The 22,437-nt window shown below is 40.4% G+C and overlaps 1 protein-coding gene and 1 long non-coding RNA gene across 5 annotated transcripts in view; one reads left to right on the forward strand and one right to left on the reverse strand.

Annotated features, from left to right (window-relative positions):
• LOC122973338 (ADAMTS-like protein 1) overlaps positions 1-22,437 on the reverse strand; it is a 102,917-nt gene that overhangs the window by 53,070 nt on the left and 27,410 nt on the right. For all 4 annotated transcript variants that reach the window (XM_044340766.1, XM_044340767.1, XM_044340768.1 and 1 more), the window contains one exon: positions 6,995-7,111. In XM_044340766.1, coding sequence (XP_044196701.1) covers positions 6,995-7,111 — 117 coding nt within the window. The remainder of the gene's footprint in view (positions 1-6,994; positions 7,112-22,437) is intronic.
• On the forward strand, positions 13,629-15,409 carry LOC122973351. The gene is made up of 2 exons (XR_006399989.1): positions 13,629-14,555; positions 15,198-15,409. It is a non-coding gene; the product is annotated as an uncharacterized LOC122973351 (long non-coding RNA).

Below are 22,437 nucleotides of genomic sequence, written 5' to 3' on the forward strand. Positions count from 1 at the left end.
TTCTTACCCATTAATCAAAGACATAGTTTTGGATGCTGTGCATGTGCAAAGTGACATGTGATAGTGTTGAAGGCAAAGGCGCAGAAATCACAAACATATGTATTCCCCTATTTCATAACACAGTATATGCACATGTCAGCGTGCAAATACAAACAACTATGGGATTACATGAGGGTACACTGTGCAAGAGGCTCTGCAGAAGGGAGTGTGCGTGCAACAGTAGCCAGCAACATACTACTACACTACTGGCTGCGTACATTCACACACACCCACATTTGTTATGTGGGTGTTGTGGTGAGGTCCTGTCCCTGGTGGTATTACCTCAGCAGCACCACTCCAGTACCCGCAGTGCACTGATGTGAGACCACATCAAACAGGGGGGAGATATTCGCTGCTGCACCGTGAGGGCCAAGGCTTTACTGAACACATATGTTGATGGAACAAACACAGGGGTGAGAGAAAGATCCTCAGTCCAAAGCCACGTGGCTTTACACCACATTCACCAGCACTCAGCACTTTCTTCAAGAGCACTGGGACCAAGCCTCCAAACAGCACTCACATGTGCCAAACACCAGTCAGCGAGCCAAAGCGCACAAGTCAGGAAGGCAAATATCTCCTAATTCACTGCACGCCTGCTTCTTCCTTTCTATTTCTTGTTTTTAAACGTACAATGCATGTCAGTTGGAGTGCAAAAAGTGTCTTGCAAACAACTTTCAGCAGCATCAGGGTATCTTTCAGATAGCTGGCTATGCAAAAACAAACACTGGCACTCATAGCTAACTGGCATCACAAAAGCAGTTATTAACTCGTCCTTTCAACCCAAGATTTTCCAATCCAACTACAGCATGGTTTGCTTCACATAGAGGCAGTGGTTCTAATAAACAGCCGAGTCAATCGCATGCAACATGAATAGATCCAGAGCCGCTGATTTCTCTAAAGAAAACAACTATGATAATGAATAAATATGAGTAAAAACAATGATTTCACAAGACAGTGATAGGGACATATTGTGCTTTTCATTAACAGAGAGAAGAGCTGAGTGGAAACTGTATAAATGTATCAAAAAATAGGCTTCACGTGTGTCCATGACAGCATTAAGTGGATATTTCTCTGATCCACTGCATGTATTTAGTGTGCCTGCATGTACAGTAATGTATTCATATTTAAAAGTCAATAAAAAGAGAGCCCCATTAATATCTGCACATTGTTTTTCCCCTTTTGAAGATTTTTCACTTCTTTCTATCTGTGCACCAAAGTGCAAAGGAAGGTTGATGACACAAATTTCGGTTTGTCTGTATTTTTACATGTTTGTATTTGACAGCTTGAACATAACCTGATCTGCACCATATATAAGTTAAAGGTACCCTGTGGAGTTTTTGACCAGTAGTAGTGCTGTGGAGCTGTGTTTTTAGCATAGACTGTACAAAATATGGACGTAGTCACTGTGATGTCACCCATTGGTTTGTGCACTGCAGTTTTGAAGCCTCGGGTTTAAAGATTTCACCATTGCCATCTTGGATTTCACCATTGCCATGTTTGATTTTTGGAGCCAGAGGTGACCGTATTTGGACGAGAGGGTGGAGCTGACCATAGTGCTAGCTGCTAGCTTGGTCAACACAGCGCATTTACAATCTATGGTTAACAGTGATAACGCTAACTAACTAACTAACTAACAAGACTTTTTTAGGTGACCAAAATGTTATAAAAAATTTTTAATGAACTGAAAACACACTGTAAAACAGCAGCAGCTACGCCTATACTTTGTGAATCTGGGGTTACGCCGTGGTTATGTTACGTAATCAACATTGTTGCCATGGTGCTGCTTTATCATCTATATTACTCTAAACGTGGCCATAATTTACAAAATGAACATCATGATGCATTGAAGACTTAATACTAGCGAATCAGGACATTAACTCATTAGGAAAGATTTTAATGAGGTAATAAATCAAGTGAGAAGTAAGGTCATTTTCTCATAGACTTCTATACAGTCGGACTTCTTTTTACAGCCAGTGGAGTTGCCCCCTGCTGGCCATTAGAAAGAATGCAGGTTTAAGTCAATTCCACATTGGTTTCACTTTTCAGACCGGGACCTACCTGCTTGGTTTTTAGGGGTTATTAACTGCTCAATTCACATCCTGCCAATGGTTTCACACTATTGTATTGATCTACAGCTGGTGGCGGTAACGTGCTAACAAATGTATGTATCAATGCGCCAACAGGCAGTGAAGAGGTAAGCAAGCAAACATGAACGTAAACAAAGTATAATTTGAATTTTTTTTTTTCCTTTGCATAGGTTTTGTGAGGAAGGAAATTCACTTAACGCATTTGTTAGACCTACAATGCATTTCGCTGAGAAACACTAAATGTGCACTTATAAGGGGTATATACATTGACTATAGGAAGCTTTAACTTGGTGCGGTGTAACACCAGGAGGAACGGCACGTAGTGGAAAGAACACTTGAGCCTAAACATCCTTGTCAACTGCCAGAACTAACATACCCATCCTTTTAATGAAGACAAATGAAGTGTTTAATTGTGCAAGACCGTTGCCCTTTCCACCTGGCGCTACATGCAAAACACAGCTGCCAAGGCAGCATGCAGCTGAGCGATGGGCCTCTTCTCTGGGAGCTGCTGCTGCCTGGGCCACCGAGTGCACTCCCTGCTTGCCACCCCAACTGGCCCTTGGCCCCACTCGCCCAACCCCAATTACTCCGAACCATGACACCCTGCCAAAAGGTGGAACCGTCTCGGCACTTGTTCACCCTGAAGGTTCTTTAAAAGGAAAAAAATTCCCCTGACTGTTGCTGCCTCAAGTGCAATTGAGCATGTAAAAACATTAAGGCCTGAATTGCTTGGCATGTGATTAAGTGAGAAAGACAGAGGGCACAAAGAGAAAGAGACATCTAACACAACATCGAACAAAAAGATGCGAGAGAGGAAAAGGTGAGGAAAATAAAACAACAGTGGAAGAGGACATAACCGCCATTCCGTGAAACATGCAAAGGCAGGCAAAGTGGAAGTGTCCTCACACTGGGCCTCAAGTCATTGCTTAAGAGCGGGGCTCTAATGACTGTCATTACCAACCACTAGACTGTCTCAACCCATAATATGCTGGCCATTATTAGTGTGAACAACACATCATGTGACCCAGAGCAGCAATCAGTGCATCCTGCCCCACAGAGTAGCATAAGATGGTTTACAGAGCAAAGGAACTCAATATAAACAATGTCCTTCTGTAAGTCTCTACTGTTATACATCTGCATGAGTCATTTTAAAAAAATGTGTCCACTTCCTTTACTATATGATATACAGCATTTCATTTTTAGAAATATAAGTAGTCGTTAGAGCTCAAGTCAAGTTCTGGGATGCAACCAAGTAGTTGAGTAAATGCTTTATTACATTAAAGCTACACTGATCGATACTTTTTATATTAAAAATGGTTTGAATGACCATGTGTAATGTGAAATGCTTACAAGTTTAGAATACTTGTTCTGTTCTGTTAGACTACAAACTTATAAACTCCACCTGCAGTGGATAAATTCTAAAATAGTTTATTTAAATAAATCTGACACTTAAACAAAGCTTAACAAAGAGCATGTCACTATTTAAAAAGAAGTTTTACAGGTTGCAGCTCTCAAAACTACAGCAAATCAAACTAACATGCTGGAAAAATTCATTCATGGCCAAACAATGAGTGGGAATAGTTGTACATAGCTAGATTTATGACCAGCTTTTCTGTTTACCTTCACAGTCTTACTCATTCAGTCATGTTACAGAGGAAAAAAAGACTTTCTCAGACTCGGCGGCCAACATTTCAGCCGTCAGACCCCCCGCACACTTTGATGCAAGAACCCAATAGACTCACTTAATATTTGTTTATGAATGCTGTTGAAGCTCTACAGTGCATGCTTGCCATCACATAATAAATATTGGTTAATTTACAAAGGTATGTTAGGCCTTAGCTGTATAAGACAGCTCTATTCCATCGAAGTAGCTCGTAGTGAGGCTGCCAGGAAAAACACTTTCCTTTGGAGAGAACAATTCATCTGTGCCCCTCTTGGGGGACGGAGTAAAGGGTGCTGGGGAGGTCAGTCTTATTGCCCACCAACCGACCCTGGCACATACTCATGAAAGTTAAACAAGAGAAAGCGAATACACTTTGGAGTCTGAGATCCGCCTCCTGGGTCGCTTGCTAATTAAGCTGCGTTTGTCTTGGCTTCGAATCAAGCTTAATATTGAACCAAGATCCAACATAGAACAGCGCTACAGGCGAGTAGAGACCAAAATCGACTGAATGCTGAAAGGAATCACAAGTGTGGCTCCTGGGAGTCTGCAGGCTCCTCGTTTGAAGACATGTTAGAATGATGCATGTAGCAAAAGAAGGCCTGGGTGATATTCAATTGAAAAAAACTGTCCTGTCATCCAAATGAATGTGAGATAATAGTAATAACTCAGTTCTGACCCTGAATATCTCATAAAAGTCACCCTCGATCACTGTCAGTCTCCTTCATCTTTTCTGTATTATCATGGCACCAGATTTTAAAGGGTCAAAGAATGGCTTTCTTTCATGATTCTGTCCAACAGAGACAGAAGTGAAAATTGCAGTGATTACAACAATTTCAAGAAATTAAGTGTTATTCTTCTTTAAAAGGTAAATATTTACACCAATAACAGTGGTTTAGTTCAACATTTTAGAACATTCAGATATTTGTTTTCTTTTTAATAGTTGGATAGTTGTTTTCTTTTTAATAGTTGGATAAGAAGATTGATACCACTTTCATCTGGAGCTAGAGCCAGGGTGCAATTAGCCTAGTTTAGCATAAAGACAGGAAGCAGGGGGAGACTGGTTCTCTTCAAAGTTCAAAAATACACTTAACAACACCTCTAAAGCTCATAAATAAACAAATGATATATTATTTGTTTAATCCATACACAAACACCAATGTAAAAATTACAGTTTTTTGTTTTAGAGGCAGTTACATGGTGTATGTATGTCTTGGAAAACAGTTTTCCATCCATCCAATACTATTGTGCAGTGTCTCTGCTGGTTGCATGCCAACCTCACTAAGGGTTGACTACAGTCAGTACTTGACTGACTTGTCTACATGACTGCAGATTCGCTGAAGTTGGCTGTTGGCTGAAATAGTTGCAGCATGTCACTCTCCTTAAAGCCACAACTTGTCATTTTTACATTACAAATGAAATAGTACATAGTGTTCATTACTGAACTTCAGAGGTGCCTCAAGGCAGATTTTTGGAGCGAGCTAGGCTAGCTATTTCCCCCTGTTTCTAGTCTTCATGCTAAGCTAAGATAAGCTAACCACCTTCTGGCTCAAGATTCATACTTAGCGTACTGACATTTTCTAATCTAAGTCTCAGAATGAGAGTGACTGTTGAAACTAAACGTCAAACTAATTCTTTAATGAGTAAGTTGTATCACTACTAAGGCACCTTCTTTGCACCTGTGTGTTGATGGCAAAAATAATGTAACCAAATTTATTCTAATAAATCTCAAGAAGAGCAACTGAGGCTTGGATGGCATAAATACAGTACGTGGGAGTAGATATATAAATACCCTTTCTGTGATGTTTGGTTTGAAAATGACTGGCTGATGCAAATTCAAAAATGTGTTGAGGTCAGTGTATCATAAATCACACTGCTGCTTGGTTACAATATAAAAACCAAATGCTGTAAAGATAGCTGTTTGTGGTTTCTAACTGCAGTACTGCGAGTATGTACCATAGCATTTAAATTCCTCATTTCTAATGGACTTTTTAAATGGTTTTTCCATTAAGTCTACCTTTGGGATATAACAACATGTAAAAACCAAATATACTGTCAAATATAATATAGGTAGGGCAAAGTTAACATGAGTATTACACTAAACAACAAGAAAGTGAATGATCTCTGGTCCCCTTCTTAAAACTGAAAATGACCTCTGCCTGATCTGTGAGGCTATCATGCACATGTCAATGTTAAAAAAGGCCTAATGATCCTGCTTTAAAGTGTGATGGCGAGTTCAAGCAGATCTGTTGTTTCAAAAGAAATGTCACTATATTTGATCAGTGTTCAAAGGGTGTCGAAGGCTGCTGAATATTCTATATGTTAAGGTCAAAGGGTCATTTACTGAAGCATGGAAGCTTGTGAGATGTGTGTAACAAGGACTTTTCACCTTTCACCTGACTGAGGAGGTCATATATTATGAGCGTATAAATCAGAAAAACCTGAGTATAATCATGTCGATTATATAATGTCATTACAGCAAACAGAAAAGTGCAACACCAATATTCACCTCAAGATTGCATTTCTGTTAGCGATAACGTAATACCGCCCAAAAACCTTTGATCAATTTTAACAGATTCCTCTCAAATTGCGCCGGGACCAATCCCATCACAAAGGAATGATGAGATAGGCGAGCTAGACGTCAGTTTCTGTGACAACAACAGTTCACCCCTCTCTCACTCCCACCAATTAGATAAAACATCTGGGTGAGAGATCGGCTTAAGAAAACTGCTACGGCCCGGACAAATGTCTCATCAAAGGTGACGACAGAGTGGGAGTAATGTGATGCAAAAAAGCCACCCCACCCTAGAACATGAAACGTGTGTGTGTGTGTGTATGTGTGTGTTACTGTGAGTGTTAAGTGTGTGTTTGCATGTGCTGCCCTGTTTCACATCAAGCTAGGTCAACCCACAGTCAGATTACACCTCCACTCCCAGTGTCCCACGATCATCATTCACTTGTATTCATTACTGAGGTGTAATATAGCTGATTTCTCACTCCTCTGGTGTGGTGTGTTATGTAAACACACCGCAACAGATTTATTGGCTGATTTAGTTTTTATCTGACATTTCCATTTATTCTTTATGTAGGTTATAAAGGAGAGAAAGTTGGAGTATGACGTTTAGGTCTGAAACTGAAAAGCAGACTGGTGGAATTCACCACTGTGATAATCGACGTTAAGAGCAGTGTCTTCTCAACAGGCACTTACTGGGTCTTCTGGTTTTTGGCTGCTGTCATGTAGGGGCTCTTCAGGGAGATGGTCTCTTCTAATCAGAGTGAACTCTCTGATGAATACTGCATCTCCATCATTGGCCCACACAGCAACCTGAAAAACAAAGATCCAGTCATGAGTATCCTGTAGGTCAATACAGATAATGTATGTTTGCATACAGGTACCAAAGATGGAAGTTTTGCAACTGCTGACCAGAGGGGACTCTGGAAGTCTATGAAAGTAAGGGCCTCAGTCACTGGTCATTTCTCATGTGTACAACAGAGCACCACACCATGAATGCCTTTGAGGAGTGACAGTCAGAGAGTGTGCACTGTTATCCCCATTTGTAAAATTCATTACGTTGAGACTATGAAGACATGCAAAAGCTATAACGTTCTTGGAGAAAGATCAAGGAGGCAGTGTGATGCAGCCAGATGAGGCTATGACAGCAAGCTTTTCATCCTGCCCTCAAGTGCAGCCATTTGGAACAGGTATAAACAGTTTTGCATTCAGACATGGTCAGGCAGCACTTACAGCCTTCTACTTAGTTTGTTCACGCAATATGCAGCAAGGAAGAGCATAGAGCCATGTTTAAAATTATGATATTATGAAAATCTAAAGTTGCTGAAACATCTGGTTGTTTTCACTCCAGATGAGTGATTTTGTGGATCATGGGCATACCTTTATAGATACCATCAAAGATTCAACAAGACTAGGTCAAAACCTAGTACAAAGGAAACCGATTATAGTGATCACGTCTGTCCGTGTCAAATTGATCACTATAAGCGGATGATTATTATAACTGATTTTTTTATTTTTATTTATTTTTTTACATCTTCTGATCAGAGAAGTACAACCCTGCCATGAGGGAGGACAAAAATATTACTAGAAAGAGGGGATGACATTTCTCTTTGTTTGATAATGTTAAAAGTAAATTTCAGCTATGTTGTTAAACCCCGGACTCATTTTAAAAAGGATGAGAGAAAGAGAAAGAGAGAGAGAGTGAGAGAGAAGCAGTGGTCGAGCGAGCTAGAGAGTGGATGAGGAGAGCAAGCAGTGGTAGCAGTGAATGAGAGGAATAAAAAGTTATTTTCTGATTGTTTCACAGAGGTTACAAATAAACATGCCCACACCCCGCACCTCTGCACAAACCTGCGGAGGATTATAACTATTCTAATTGTCTGTTAACTCCCCCTGCTCTTTCATCTGTTTCTGTCTGCAGATATCTGTAAACATATGGTCTCATCCATATGTTTACGTAGGATTAGCATGCTAGGATAACAGTCTGTCAGCTGTGTGACTTTATATCTGCGTAGTGACATCTTTCAGAGCACACTGTAAACACACCTGTCACCTGCCTAGCATAGTGCTGTTAAACCGGAAAACCGCAGCTACACCTTATTTTAATACGGTCTATGGGCTACACACAGCACAACACAGCTATGCTAACAATGCTAGCCATGCTAACTAGCTGCCAGCCACCATGCAGGCTGGTAAAATGGATTTGTCGCGTCTCTTTGTATCCGCAGGTTGGTGCTCTTGTCAGTGTTGGGGCCTCAGTGTGAGACACTTAGGTCAGTAAATGTGTGTTTTTAAAACTTATTGCGGGACAGCAGTCTGTGAGCTGCGCTCGAGGCTCCACTGTAAACGCCCCCTGAAGACATAATTGAAACTGTGGCGCCGATTCATTTTGAAAAAGCAATAGCTAATGGGGAAACTCCAACCGCCAACCAATGGTGCAACTTCATCAGTCAGTCAGTCAGTCAGTCAATCAGTCAGTGACAGACATTCGGAGTTATAGGAATGGTCTGTGGCCGGTCCAGCCAAAAATGAGAACAGAGTTTGTCACACAGCATAACTCATTTCACAAAACAAGGCATTTTGAGTATTTCACATTGTGACTGCATTTGACCAGCACCTGACTGAAATATTCTACTTTCCTCATACTAGGTTTTCCATAAATCTGGCAATAGCAATGTTATGTGACTGTATTAACAATTATTTCTGAGGATGAAGGATGGGTCACTTGTCTGAAGTATTGTCACTGAATATACCTGTACACTTAATGACAATATCCATTAGTTTTGTGAACATGGTTTCTAGCCATTCTTCTGTATGGGACTAAATAAAAAGAAGGAAGGAACCACTAAACCAGAGCACAGTGATGCAATAAACCTTTTATTTTTGTTCCAGCAAATTTATCTATTTCACGACTTTATTCTGGAGCAACAGTTATTGTGGGAAATTTAAGTAAATTGTAGTAAAAACTTCTGTTTCTGTTTGCAATTATTTACCGAGCATATTGCGTGTTTTCTTTTGGTTTGTGTTCTCAACCGCACGTCTCTCTTGATGAGGGGAATCTGGAATTCACAGCACAAGGGATCTGATATCAGAAGACGTAGTAACCCATCTCTACAGGGAGACGGGTGGGGGTTGAGGGGCATCTTGGATAGGGCCCATTAGCAACACAGCAGGGCCCGCATTCTCAAGGATGCACAGAGAGCGGGCCCTCAGCTGCTCTCCGTGGGTCATAAACACCCTGTAATGACCCGGTCAACTGCCTGCCTCCTGGGCCTGTGCCAAGGCAGAGGGAAGCAGAGCAAGGGATGTGGGTTTGGGGTACTTGTGGTTCTTTACATTGTCGGGGGTTGCAAATTTTAGTTGTGGGGCAAAAAAAATTGCTGCTAAGCAACTGCAGCAAAACTTACACCAGCTTTCTGTGGGAAAGAGCCACAGAGTGGACTCTTAAATAAGACAAATCAAATCTGGTCTAAAGCCCTACACTCAGCACTGCTTAGCTGCAGTCACTTAAGACTGTGGAGGCATTTGTAACAACACATAAGTCACTGCAGTAAAATGTGGGCATTGGCCTCCTTGGATGACCACCATCATAATGTACGGGCACATTTTTGTTAGTTATGGATCTGCATATGGGGCAGCTGTTGAGCAACAACGTAACACAAAAGATGAATAAAAGATAAAAAATGTTAAACTGCACTTATTATTATTAATAGCAACCTGAAAAGTAGCTCTGTGTAGGAGCCTGCAAGTCAGAAATGAGAAGAATGAGTGCAAAAACTCATCTTACACTTGTGAGAAACTGGCAAAATACATCGCTGGGAGCAATTTCACATGTTTCTTACATTGTCTCAACAGTTTAAAGACCTCCAAACAATATAGCCCAAAGCATGCATGAATTTAGCATGGGAAAGTAAATGACTGATATGAGAAACCTTTATCAAAATACAGCTCACTATTGCATGTCTGAATACAACATGAGATCTCTGCTGACGTGCCTAATGCTGCACTGAGGCGTGTCCTCTCTGCCACCAACGCTGAAATATAAAATGTTACACAACCACAAGCCAGGGGTAAAGCGAACATAAGTCAAGCATACGAACATTAATAGAAGCTTTGCTGATGTATGTGTGTATGTGTGTGTGTGTCAGCTAAGATGTGCTGAAAACCACTTAAGTGACCAGATGTCCTTGCTCAAGGCTAAATGGAGGCCCAGCTGAGATGGAAATGCTGATTGTGTCTTACTCAAGAGATTTTTCGCCGCCCGTCCTCCTAAATTATTTTCTCACACACTTTTAGTGTCTTAACACCAGACAAATCTGACAACCATTTTCTTGTCATTTTGAAGTTTGCATCCATCTTTCTTAAAGACGTGGGATATGCTGGAACCAGACTCAACTACAGGCTAATGGTGCATGACAGCTAAACTCTCCCTTACTGGAGTCTTAAAAGAGGGATCTATCAAACTCGGTTTCCCTAAGAAAACAAGCTGGCTGTTCAGTGCCAACGTCAAGCATCATGCACACCCCCACTGAACTACACTATTAGGAACTGGCAGAGGACTCAATATTAACAGAGTCCAAGCACTGGGTTATACTATTATGTAAGGAAAAGGGGTGGAGGGCACTGACAACATCCTTTAATTGCATGTCTCCGGTTTTGCCCTTTTCAGCTTATTGTTTTAGTTTTGGTTTACTCTTACTGCTTTCATAAACTTTATTTCCAGCCACAGCAGGTAGCTGTTTTCAATGAAAAAACATATAATAAACAGTGATAAACCCACTGTACACAACTTGCTCAGCAAAAAATGACACAAAGATAAAGTTAGCTACTAGCTTGTGAACAGAGCATTTAGCAGCTAATGAGCCAGATGCAAATAGACTATTGTTTGCTAACATGTTACCCAGGAAAACTATTTAAGATAGCATGTCAATGTTGTGTTTACGAATTGTTAATGAAGGTTTAACCATGTGCTTTGAGTTGCCTTAATATAATCATAAAAATGTTCAGTTGCCAGGAGCGGATACGAATAAATACATTGGCAGTGAACAGTTTGCAGATTCATTCAAACGTTTCATCATTGTTGATTTTTTTTTTAAAACTTGATCTGGATGGCATAACTTTTACTACAACAACTAATTTGCATGATATGAACATAATTATTCAGAGAAATGGTTGTTATTTGGAATTTATTTGAACAACTGGAGGGTGGTAGCCCCCTTTTCACACCATGAAGTCTCTTTCCTCTATGGTAATGAGTGTGTTAGATTTTGTACAAGCATGCACTAACTCAGGCAATGCTTGAGTTTATTTGAAATGAACATGACAGAGGTTAAGAAAACACACACTCATGGTTCGACAGAGCCCCATAATTGAAAGAACCAACTCCAACAGGCATCCCAGTCTCCAAAACTATACATGTGAGACTCAAATCATGTGTGTAAGTGTGTATGTTTGTGTCACTGTGACAAAGGGCAAGGGTGAAAGTAAAGCAGGGAACCAGGCCAGTGATTCATTAACCTCTGAGGCGAGTTAGATTTCAAAGAGCACGTCTCAACCGGGGAAGAGGAGAGGAAGTGAACTCAGGGGCAAGTCAGGTCTTCAAAAGCACATAATCAACAGTAATAACACCAACCTGATATTATAATTGAGCTTTCCTATAACGCGGTGCCAGCTTCCACTGTTTGGGTGGAAACTGTGAAAAGCGAGTGACTTTTACCGTTCTACAGTAGACCAAAACCTAGACTTATGTTTCGTGCACTGCTGCCTTTGATTAATAAGATTCCGTCCAATGTTTAAATAAGGACACCCCTTTTTCAAGACTGGCTCCTGTCTGAATGAAACCTAAGAGGAAAAGATATTTTTGCTAATCCACTTTCAAGGGGATTTATGTGAGCTTTCACTTAACACATTTTGGAAGAGGAAACATTGTGGCGTTCTTTTCCTCTCCCTCTCTGTTCCTCTTTTCATAAGCTAGGAAAAAGAGGCCCTTTTTTCTTATCTGAGTACTTTCACCATATCCGTTCCTGGCCCCCACATATCGATCCATGAGAGGATTTTTTCCGCTTACCATGAAGGAACTATGGGATTATGATGCGCTTAGCTTAATATTTGCTCATTACAGACCAAAGCTTCAGCTACTCCAGGATTTTGTGACTGATAAAGGTAAGAATCATAAAGGCCATGACAGAGTCTTGGCTCGTCTTAGGCAACAAGACACCCTTCGGCATAAAGAAGGAAAAAACACTCCTGGTTACAATTTTCACTTCACCCGTTCACACAGGATACCTGTACTGCAAAAGCTCATGACTAAACTCTCTGGGAAACTTAAACAAAAACTGAAACACCATTTTCATCACATTCTCTGATTCCTGATGGATTATTTAGTTATCTTAACGTTCTTCCTCAAACAGCCTTTGAAGATGTACCTTCTGCCCGGCTTCTCTGCCAGATTTCTCTCAACTTGATTTACTGATCTCTGTCTCCTGAGTGCAGGCTGTCCTGTGAGCATGAGGAGAAGAGTGGCAAGAAGCTTAACTTGTCTCCATTGCTGCCCTTCTCAACTCCCACCACTTCTCATCTTGAAGAGCATGAGGAATGAGAAGCCTCTGGTGGGGGGAAGTCTACCTTTGATGATGAAAATGAAAAATTTTCCTGGCGCTGTCATCACATCCCTTTTGCGTTCACGCTCTGTTACTCTCATATTTTAATGTCTTCCTAATGATGCATGAGCACTTCTTTGACACAGCCCTTCAAAGTCCCAATGAAAAAGCATTTTTAGAGCATTCTGCTTGATCAATTTGATGTACATCCCATTGAAACAGGATACTGGTACAGAATGGTAGAGAAAGGCAGGTTTAATTGAACATTTTATTGGATTATCGACTGGAATTTTTATTCATCTGTACACAGGATACTGATATTAAGTGGTGATTGGTCAAATTAACAGCTAACCTTTGCTACATTTTGTTTTTAAACAAGAGTCTACTGCCATGCTAGCAGCAGTGCTTTGAGCTAAATGCTAATATCTGTAACATCTATAACTATAACAATCGTTTTTGCATTGTGCGCATGTTAGCATGCTCACAATTGCAATTTTTAAAGGTGATTATATGTCAATGTTATGTTTACAGCTTGTTGTGCTGCCCCCAGCAGCCAAAAAACCCCTTAATTTTCAATATAGACCTTGGGCAGGTTGACGGTCTATGACAGAGCTAGCATAAATGTATTGCCTTTGGACTGTGGGAGGAAATCAGAGCATCTAAATGAAATCTACGCAGAAAACCTTAAATTAGACATTTCTTACTGCCTCACATAGTCAAGGGGATGACACAAGCCGAATAGCAGACTTCATGATGTTGAGTCTCTTTCGGCTCTGCTTCCTCATTTCATCGTGGGCTCCAACAGTGAGGCAAAGAACTCAAAGAGATAGTCCAATGCATTAAGTATTTCCTCTGTTTACCAGTACAAATCGTGCAGTTCGGTGCTCCACATTGCTACATATGTGTTGCTAATCACTCCGTCTCTGCCTCCTAAGAGTCCAAAAAAGGTTATCCGTTTAGCTATAACTGCTTTATATGGGTTATACAAAAAGGAGAAGACATTTCATAATTTTTCATATCATTGTCATGAGGATGAGTTGAATGGCCATATGTGGATGTGTCAGTCATTATCTACAAAAGAAGAGGATCATACAGACGTCACATAATATGATAAAAGACAATTCTATTGGGCCCTGACGTCTTGTAAACTTGAGACAGAGAGGATAAGAGGGCTGATGGCGTCAACATCCTCAATAAAAACAAGACTTTGACCATTGAGCACTTGGCTTGCAGCAGCACAGTTTCTTCACTCCACTCACTGTATGACAGGCTCTACAGTACTGTTTAAACAGCAGACACAAGCAAGAGCAGATTCTCATGCAAGGGGTTTACTCGTGCTTGTCAGTCGCCATGGCAGTGGAATCAACCATTTCACCTGAACATCACAGCGTCCCATCTGTCCAGTGCAGATGTAGACAAGGTGACAAAGCCCAAAAATATCAAAGTGTGAGGAAGAGGAGCTCCAAAGACTGGTATCCTCCAGAGATGGCCTTTGTAAGGAGCAGGTTGTACATTAGGAGGAGGATAATGAACAAAAAAACTGGATGGACTGCTGATGAAGACAGACTTGACACCTGCTGGGAACTTGGAGGCTCGTACAACACATGGAGGATATTTTTGCCTTGATGGTCTTCAAGATAGCAAATGAGAAGAAAGAGGTGAGAGCTACTAGTTCATACTAATTTTTTTTGTAAGAGAAATGGCTGTAAAGGTCAAATAATTTCAGGTACTTTGTTAAGTATACTGTTTTACAGTTATACTGCATAATACTTGTGTTAATAATGTTTGTTGAATTGCTGACCACTTTAAGTGCTATGGTCAAATTTTCAAAAATTTACTTTTATACTGTACGGTATGTGCCCATTAATACCTATTCTTAGGTTGGAAAAAATATAAAATCCAAAAGGACTGTAAAACCCCTTTTTATTGTAATGTGGAAAAATCTAACAAAGCAGTTGAAGAATTTCAGTAATTCTCAATTTGCAGACTCTGAAAATTTACTGAAAAGTAGAGGAGGTTTTGATGATGCAGGTTATGTTGCAAAAGCCCAACACTATTCTGTCAAAGCAGAGCAATAAAAATTTCAAATGGCCACTGTTTTCAGTGCTGGGTTAGTAAACAGCACTTGAAGACGCAAGCAAGCCATGCCTTAGACGTAAGCTAGTGACGTACATTGTAGTGCCGCGACTCATGGCTGGACTTCAGCCTGCCATATACTGTAACATTAATCAACAAAACACTGAATCACCATCGGGTGTTTTTGTTCTGACTGTTTATGTCTATCTTATATCTTCCTTTAGGTGTTGCTGTCATCACCTGACAGGAAGCAGTCAGCAAGACATCGACACCCCACAGACTTAACTGTTAATGTCTGTCATAAATACTGCCAATGTGACCCCATCACTGAAAATGTAAAATGACATATACAACATGAGGTCACTTTTAAAGGCTTTGTAAATATGTATAATAGTTTTTTCTACACCATGTTTAATAAATATATTTTATGCATTCATGAGTGGTGTAAACTATTTTATTGACATTCATTTTTGAAGATAGCACAGCATGAAAAGAATAAGGACCAAACACAGGATTGTAACTAGTTGCTGAATCCCTAAACAGTAATATTTTATACAGTATGGTCTCCACCAACTCCTGAGGGAAACATCTGGATCATTTCTGCTAAACGCTTCGCTATGTTCACCAGTTAGTCACTAACTTTGTCTGTCTGCTGTTTTGGTGATGGGCAGGAAGCAGTGCCTTTATATAGTTTTTTCTTGGAGAAACAGCTGCCTGCTGTGGGTGGAAACCAGTTTGATGAGAGCGGTGAGTGAATCAAAGCAGTAAAGTTGCAGGCCAAAAAAACTGCAGAGTTGGATCATAATTCTCTGTGGGTTTGCTACATTACACACAGTCATTTGATCCATTATTCATAGAAAAATATTCATTAGGGCAGCTTTAAAAAGAACAAGCAAAAACAAGAAAAGGTGTCTGAGAGGGAATCTTAGGTTTTTAGAGCCCACTGCCTTACTGTACAGGCTGGGTCACATGGTTTCTCAGTAGAACACAACAGGATAACTCATCTAAAGAGGTTATCATCGATCATTTTACACCATAGTTGTCACCAGCCATTTTTCTTCAACTGTCCTCTGGCTTTTGTGAGAATCCCTTCTGACCACAAGATATCAGCCTGCAACACAAACAGAGACCAAATACTGTAATGGTCACACCGGCTGTGCCCTTACAATAAATCAAAGTTCTTCACTCCTGTGCTGACCACAAACTTACTGCAACCTGAGCGCTTGACCGGTCCAAGTGAGCAACATTAGCAAGTAGCATATTTCCTGCTAAGTAGACAGGTTAGTCCACCTGCTGACCATGTGTGGGGCCACATGACACATCATGAAGTTTCTGCTTTAGAGGGGAGCTAATGATGCAGCGGGACACCCTAAAAGCCGACATCTCCTGACTTACAATACAAACAGATGGAGCTATGAAATCCAGTGCTGAGGCCTTTGTATCCCATTAGCCAGCGGGGAGACATCCCTATATAAAAATAGCCTCACCACTAAAATTAATCTGTGCACCAGACGTGGTGCGGTTTTCCCGCTCAGGTAACGACTGCTATTATATTTAATGTGGAGGTTTTTAATGAGGCCCTCAAAAGAGCTCTGACAGCTCGGAGAACAGCATGGAGCACAGTGACAACGCCAGTACCAGAACATACTGCAAAACCACAAAATCAAAAGTGTTTTTGCTTAATACGATACATATACCACAGCCACTTCGCGCTTCATTGATTCTCCATGCTTTTCCCTCTGTGGTAGTTATGTGACTGAAATCCTTGATTGGAAAGTTAAAGGGATCCTTCTTTAGTGTAGCAGCACAACAGTAAAGATCTGAAACAGAAAATCAGCAGACTACAAAGTTCCTCTTTAGTCCCTTTTTATCTGGTCAAAGGAGAGAAACAAGCAAGCAGAAAATGTCATTCTAATTTAGCGATGTTGCTAGATTTGTACTCCTGTCAAAACAACTTGAAGCAGGCTTTCTAAAAATAAAGTTACACCTCCCAAGTGTCCAAGAGGAGACTTGACACTCCTGACCCTTCGGTTCTTACAGTATACTCCAGCAGCAGGAAACACTGGCAGGCCCACATGGGTTCCCACAGTGATTTCAGTGAGGGCAGAGTTACAGAGCAGTGGAGGGAAGACCACATCCGGTCACATCACATGTCATTTCCTTAAACATGCCAGCTTTTCCTGCAGAAGTTTCTATACAAAGCACACAGGGGATGTAACTGCATGATTTGAGTGTTGAACTAAAAGCTGTTTAGTGAAGCGCAATGGTTGGGAAGATATAGAAACAGAGATGAGAGCACATGACATACAAGTCTGTAATGTTCATTGCTTAATGTTTACAATAAAATCAACAGAATGATGTAGATGTAAGTAGATGTAGTAGTTCATCACTATTAAATAAAATAACTGAAAAGCACTGACATGGATTTGGGTCCTAAATCGTCAAGTTCTTTTCAATATTCCGCTGTCGTCTAGCTGTGTTGGTCCAAGCTCTCCTTCCAACGAGTGAAACAAGAAGAAGCAGCTGGGAGGCTTCAGCTGGATTCAGCTTTGACATAATAGCCCCGCTTCAAGACATCCACCCAGTTTGCATCTTCCATCACACCCACTTAAATACAAAAAAGCCACTTGTTTTCCCTACTACTGCCTCTGCCCATGACGGATGGCCTTGGCCCTTTGTTATAGCTGATTCCAGCATGTAACGCAGGCGGGGAGGTTATGTAAGAGTGTGAAACTCAAGAAAGCAGGGGTGGACAATCATGACCAAATCACATTTTCACTGGATGAGACTGAGTTAGTTTCCCAAATCATCCATCTTCTCCATCTCTGTCCCTCTGTCTGACCTTAGGTTCAAAAGCAGATTGACTAAATCCATGATTTACAGTAGTTTCCAACTAAGAGCAGCTTCTAAAGGTTATTAATTACAATTTGAGGGCAGGGGTAGGGGGCCTTAAGAAACCATCTGGGCAGGAGTAGAAGCGCAAGCTTATATGTAGAGATTTGAGCAGGATAAATGAATCAGGAACATATTAAATGAAGATATTCTATCTGTGGTCAATGTGCTGCACTGGGGCAACAAGTTAAAATTACACACATATTTAATACTACACCTTGTATGATAAATGCAATAAGGCAATTTTATGCCTCATCCATTTATTCAGGGAAAATCTTGCCTGTCAAAGCTATTGTGTATATGAAATATAACCATAGAGGAGAGGAGAGTTTACTTTTTCCTTTAAAACCCCTTTAAACAACATTTTTAGCCATGCCAGCTAGCAGACTCGAGGGATGGTAATGTCAGTCTGTTGGACCACCTTTGTCCAGAGTGAAATATCTCAACAACTAGAGGATGGACTGCCATGATATTTTGTACAGACATTCATGGTCCCCTGAGGATGAAACCTACTGACTCTGGTGACCCCCTGACTTTTCCTGACCACCAGCAGGTCCAGGTTTTCTTTCTTTTTTTTGTAATTAAAGTGTTTTATTAACTTTTTTAATATAACATAATGAAACACAAGACCACTTATTTCAGTAAATCAACGAAAAAGTCAATAACAGAACAGACAGAATAAAACAAAACAAACAAAACAAAACAAAATAAAACTGGGAAAACAGAATTAGCTACAATTACTTATTAGTAAGAAAAAAAACAGTAAACTGTGGAGACAAATGAAAAATCAAAAAAATAAGGGGGCACCATTTATCAATAAATGGGGTAGCACATTGTAGGAATATTTACTTCCTGTTAGGTTCCTTCCTTTAGATAAATCAGAAAATTAGTCCAAACTTCATACAACTTCACTTAGTAATTATTAGTTGTTGCGATAAGAGATTCAAAAGAGGCAATGTCTGTCATCAATTATCTGTCATCGGATAAAATTTGTGATTGTCCAATTGTCCATTGGTTTATGACCAAATACTAATTACATTCCTATAAGACTCAACTGTACTTTGTGTTTCGTACTAATTAGAAAATGTTAGCATGCTAACACACTCAACTGAGATGGTGAACATGGTAAACATTACATCTCCTTAGCATAAGCATGTTAGCATTGGCTGTGTCTGAAACTACTCCCTATTTACTAGTGTACTATATTTACCTTAGCCATTTTGTTTGAAATTTTTAAACTTAACAAGTGACATAAATCTCAATTTACTACTCACTTTAGAGTAAACTACTGAGTTTATATTATATAGGGAGTAGTAAATGAGAGAACAAGGGATTGATTTCAGACACAGCCATTGTCATGTTACCATGTTGACATTAGCATTTAGCTCAATGCACCCCTGTGGCACAGAACAGCCTAACAAAGCCGCTAGCATAGCTGTAGAGTCTTAGCCTTCTTGATATCCATGTCTAAAATGCTGTGTATTTGGTGTAGATAAGTGTATAATCAAGTGTGAAACACTTGCGTTTAGTCCAATACCCACACAGACACAGACACACACACCCACACACACACACTGTAACCAGCCATGAGAGCATCACTGAAAACCAACTCTACTGCATAGTGAGAGGGTGAACGCTGCATACTATCAAATTAACACAATACTGGCAGCTGTCCAACCATCAGACATGGACAGAATGGAGTCTGCAGCAGCTGTGTGACAGCCCTCCCTCACAGCTTTTCATTAGTCTGATCGATTCATTGGCCCATGTGCAGCTCTGTTCAGTGGTGTTAAGTAACCATGACCGCTGACTTCTATCAGTAATGAAGCTGTGTGCGATGGCGAGTGTGTGAACACAAGGTCGCCTGCCATGACAAAATCAGCTACAAAGACGGACGGTGTAGTGGTGTGTTTGAGAGGGCTATAACTAAGCAGTGGATTTCGATTCAGAGTTTCATTTAAAACCACACACACACACACATAAACACACACACATCTGTCCTCCTTCATCATATCAGCTCGTAGAGGGATTAAAATTGACAGCTGGGTAGCACAATTACAGCACAATGTTCCACACATAGCAGGCCAACGAGTTCACTGTTCAGTGCATGTGTGCTGCTGCACAACTGATTCAAAACACCAGGGTAGTTTCACACATAAAGGTGACTGTCACTGAATGATTGATGATAACAGTTTATATGGGTTTTTGTAGTGGTGCCCTAGAAATTCTCTAAGGATCTCCTTCATTTGAGAAGTGAAGTTAAATATTTGTCACTGTTTTCCATGGAATAAGAAAACGTTAACATGACACTTTATTAATGCTGTCATGTTACAGTTTCATATAACATACAGTACAATATATACCTTCAGTTAATCAGAATCAGTATAATATTTTTTAATGAAACTGCAACTGTTTTAGCCTGAGCTACGCACAAGATCAAACATCTTATCAAGAAAGGAGTAGGAGTAGCAGTTTGAGATCACTCCACCCCTTCATTTGATGAACAAGTTCATACTGACCTGGGAGGTAAAATTATAAGCAGAAATGTTATCCTGAATGAAACATTTCTGGTCTTCAGTTTCTACTTTTTTGCATTTCTTATGATTCTTTGGAAATTTCCACAATTTTTATATGTACAGTGTATAAAATATTTTAAAATACGGACAATAAAAGTTAATAAAATCTTGTCCCAGTGCCATCATTGAAACATGATATTTCTTCTGTGGTGCAACAGTCTGGGTTTTCACACTGTGGTTGTTTGAGCCAATTCTTGAGGGGTGGTCAACAATTGAGTAACACACTGAGATCTGGTCATTTTCTTATATTTTATCCATTTACATAGTATGTCATCCCATTGTAAGCCTGTGCAGGATTGACAGTGGCAGGACCCTTCCATGAAATGCATGCAAGACGTCCATGCCAGACCTCCCAGAAGACCAATCCAGTAATCGCTGTTTTCTTTGAAATAGACAAAGAACAAACCTGGCAAGCTGTTGGCCTGAATCACGGCCACACATCACTGAAGGCCAAACAAATTAAACCTTGGTGGTGTAAAGCAAGGCACTACAAAGGATTTCTTTAATAGTAAAGTGAGAACAACAGAGAAATTGCAATATGCATTCTCATACCACAGCGAGGGCCAACAAATTTGTTCCACCGAGTTTCCTAAACTGTTTTCGCCGACAGCAACATGCGCCATGAAAGCCCCGGTCCTATCCAGAGTGCCGTCTGCGGTTACTGCCGAATCCCTGTTGCATGCCTGCTCCCAAATTAAGCCCCTAATTTGCGGAGTTGCCTGACCATCGAACAATCTTAATTTCCATATTCTGGGGCATTCTCAAGCCGTGATCTCATCTGGTTGGCAGAGGTGCAAATAATGAAATGCTGCCCTGCCTGTAGCGTGGCATCTTTAACTATCCAGCCCTCTGCTCCATAATCCACCATCTCCAATTGTGTTCTGCATCACTGTACGCCAGCTGCACACTGGGCACAGTGGAAAGAATTTTGGAAGTTTACCAGGAAGTTTTCCGCCTTTTACGTAGACCTAACCTTAAATTCAATTACTTTCTCTTTACAGTGTGTATGTGTGATAGTGGTCACATCACTCAAGAGCTGTTGCTGTAAATGGAGATTTAGCTCTGAAGCGTGCTTATAAATTATAGAATTCAAATCGTCAAATTATGGCTCAGAGAGATTTCCTTTGAGAATGTGCTTAGTGATCAAGTTTTTTAAAAGCCTTCATGCACTGTAGTCTCAGAATGATGGTAAACCTATATTTAAGTTTATTACATAAGTGTTTGCTTTCCTCATGTTTGTTTTTTCATACATACTGACTTAGATATGGATGCTGTTTTGTAAATTTATGGTACAGTACAACTTTCATTATAAGAGCATTTGCAGTTAGACGCATCTTTGCCACTACAAATTGTGATAAATCTAAAACTACTGATCCATATTTACAATCCTTTCATTGACCGGTCTACGAGCCAGGTGGAGCAGGCAGATATATTGATATGCAAACTGCCAATTAAAAGCACATCTGTATCTATTTATGGTTAACTTTGGAAGTGGAAGTCAGTGGGAATCTCCATAAAAGAGTAATTTTACACATTTTATGATTCATTTGTAATAGATTCCTACAGTAAATATCCATTGTAGAGCGATTTCACCATCATTAATGTTAATGTGTCAATCTTGGATGTTATCTGTATTTAGAGAAGCATTTAGAGCAACATTTTTCAAATACAACCAACTTTGGCCAAGAAAATGCCACATTTCCATGATTCAGATAATCCTACAATACCAGAACAAACACTGACAGTAAAATGATTCACTTCTAAAAAGGGCCCTCGTCTCCGTCTGGCAGACGCTCCCAGACATCCCCACTTGACTAGACATTCTCCTGCAGCCAAACTAACCACAACATCATCATCACTCTGACGGACAAGCAGGGGAAAACCAGTGATTTGTCTAGGGCCCTCCAAATATGACAATCACCCCAGGGAACTATATCGGAGACACACAAAAGATCAGAGGCAACAATGTATTCCCCACCGGTCTACGATGACACAG

The sequence above is a fragment of the Thunnus albacares genome, chromosome 22, assembly GCF_914725855.1.
Source record: "Thunnus albacares chromosome 22, fThuAlb1.1, whole genome shotgun sequence".
NCBI lineage: Eukaryota > Metazoa > Chordata > Actinopteri > Scombriformes > Scombridae > Thunnus > Thunnus albacares.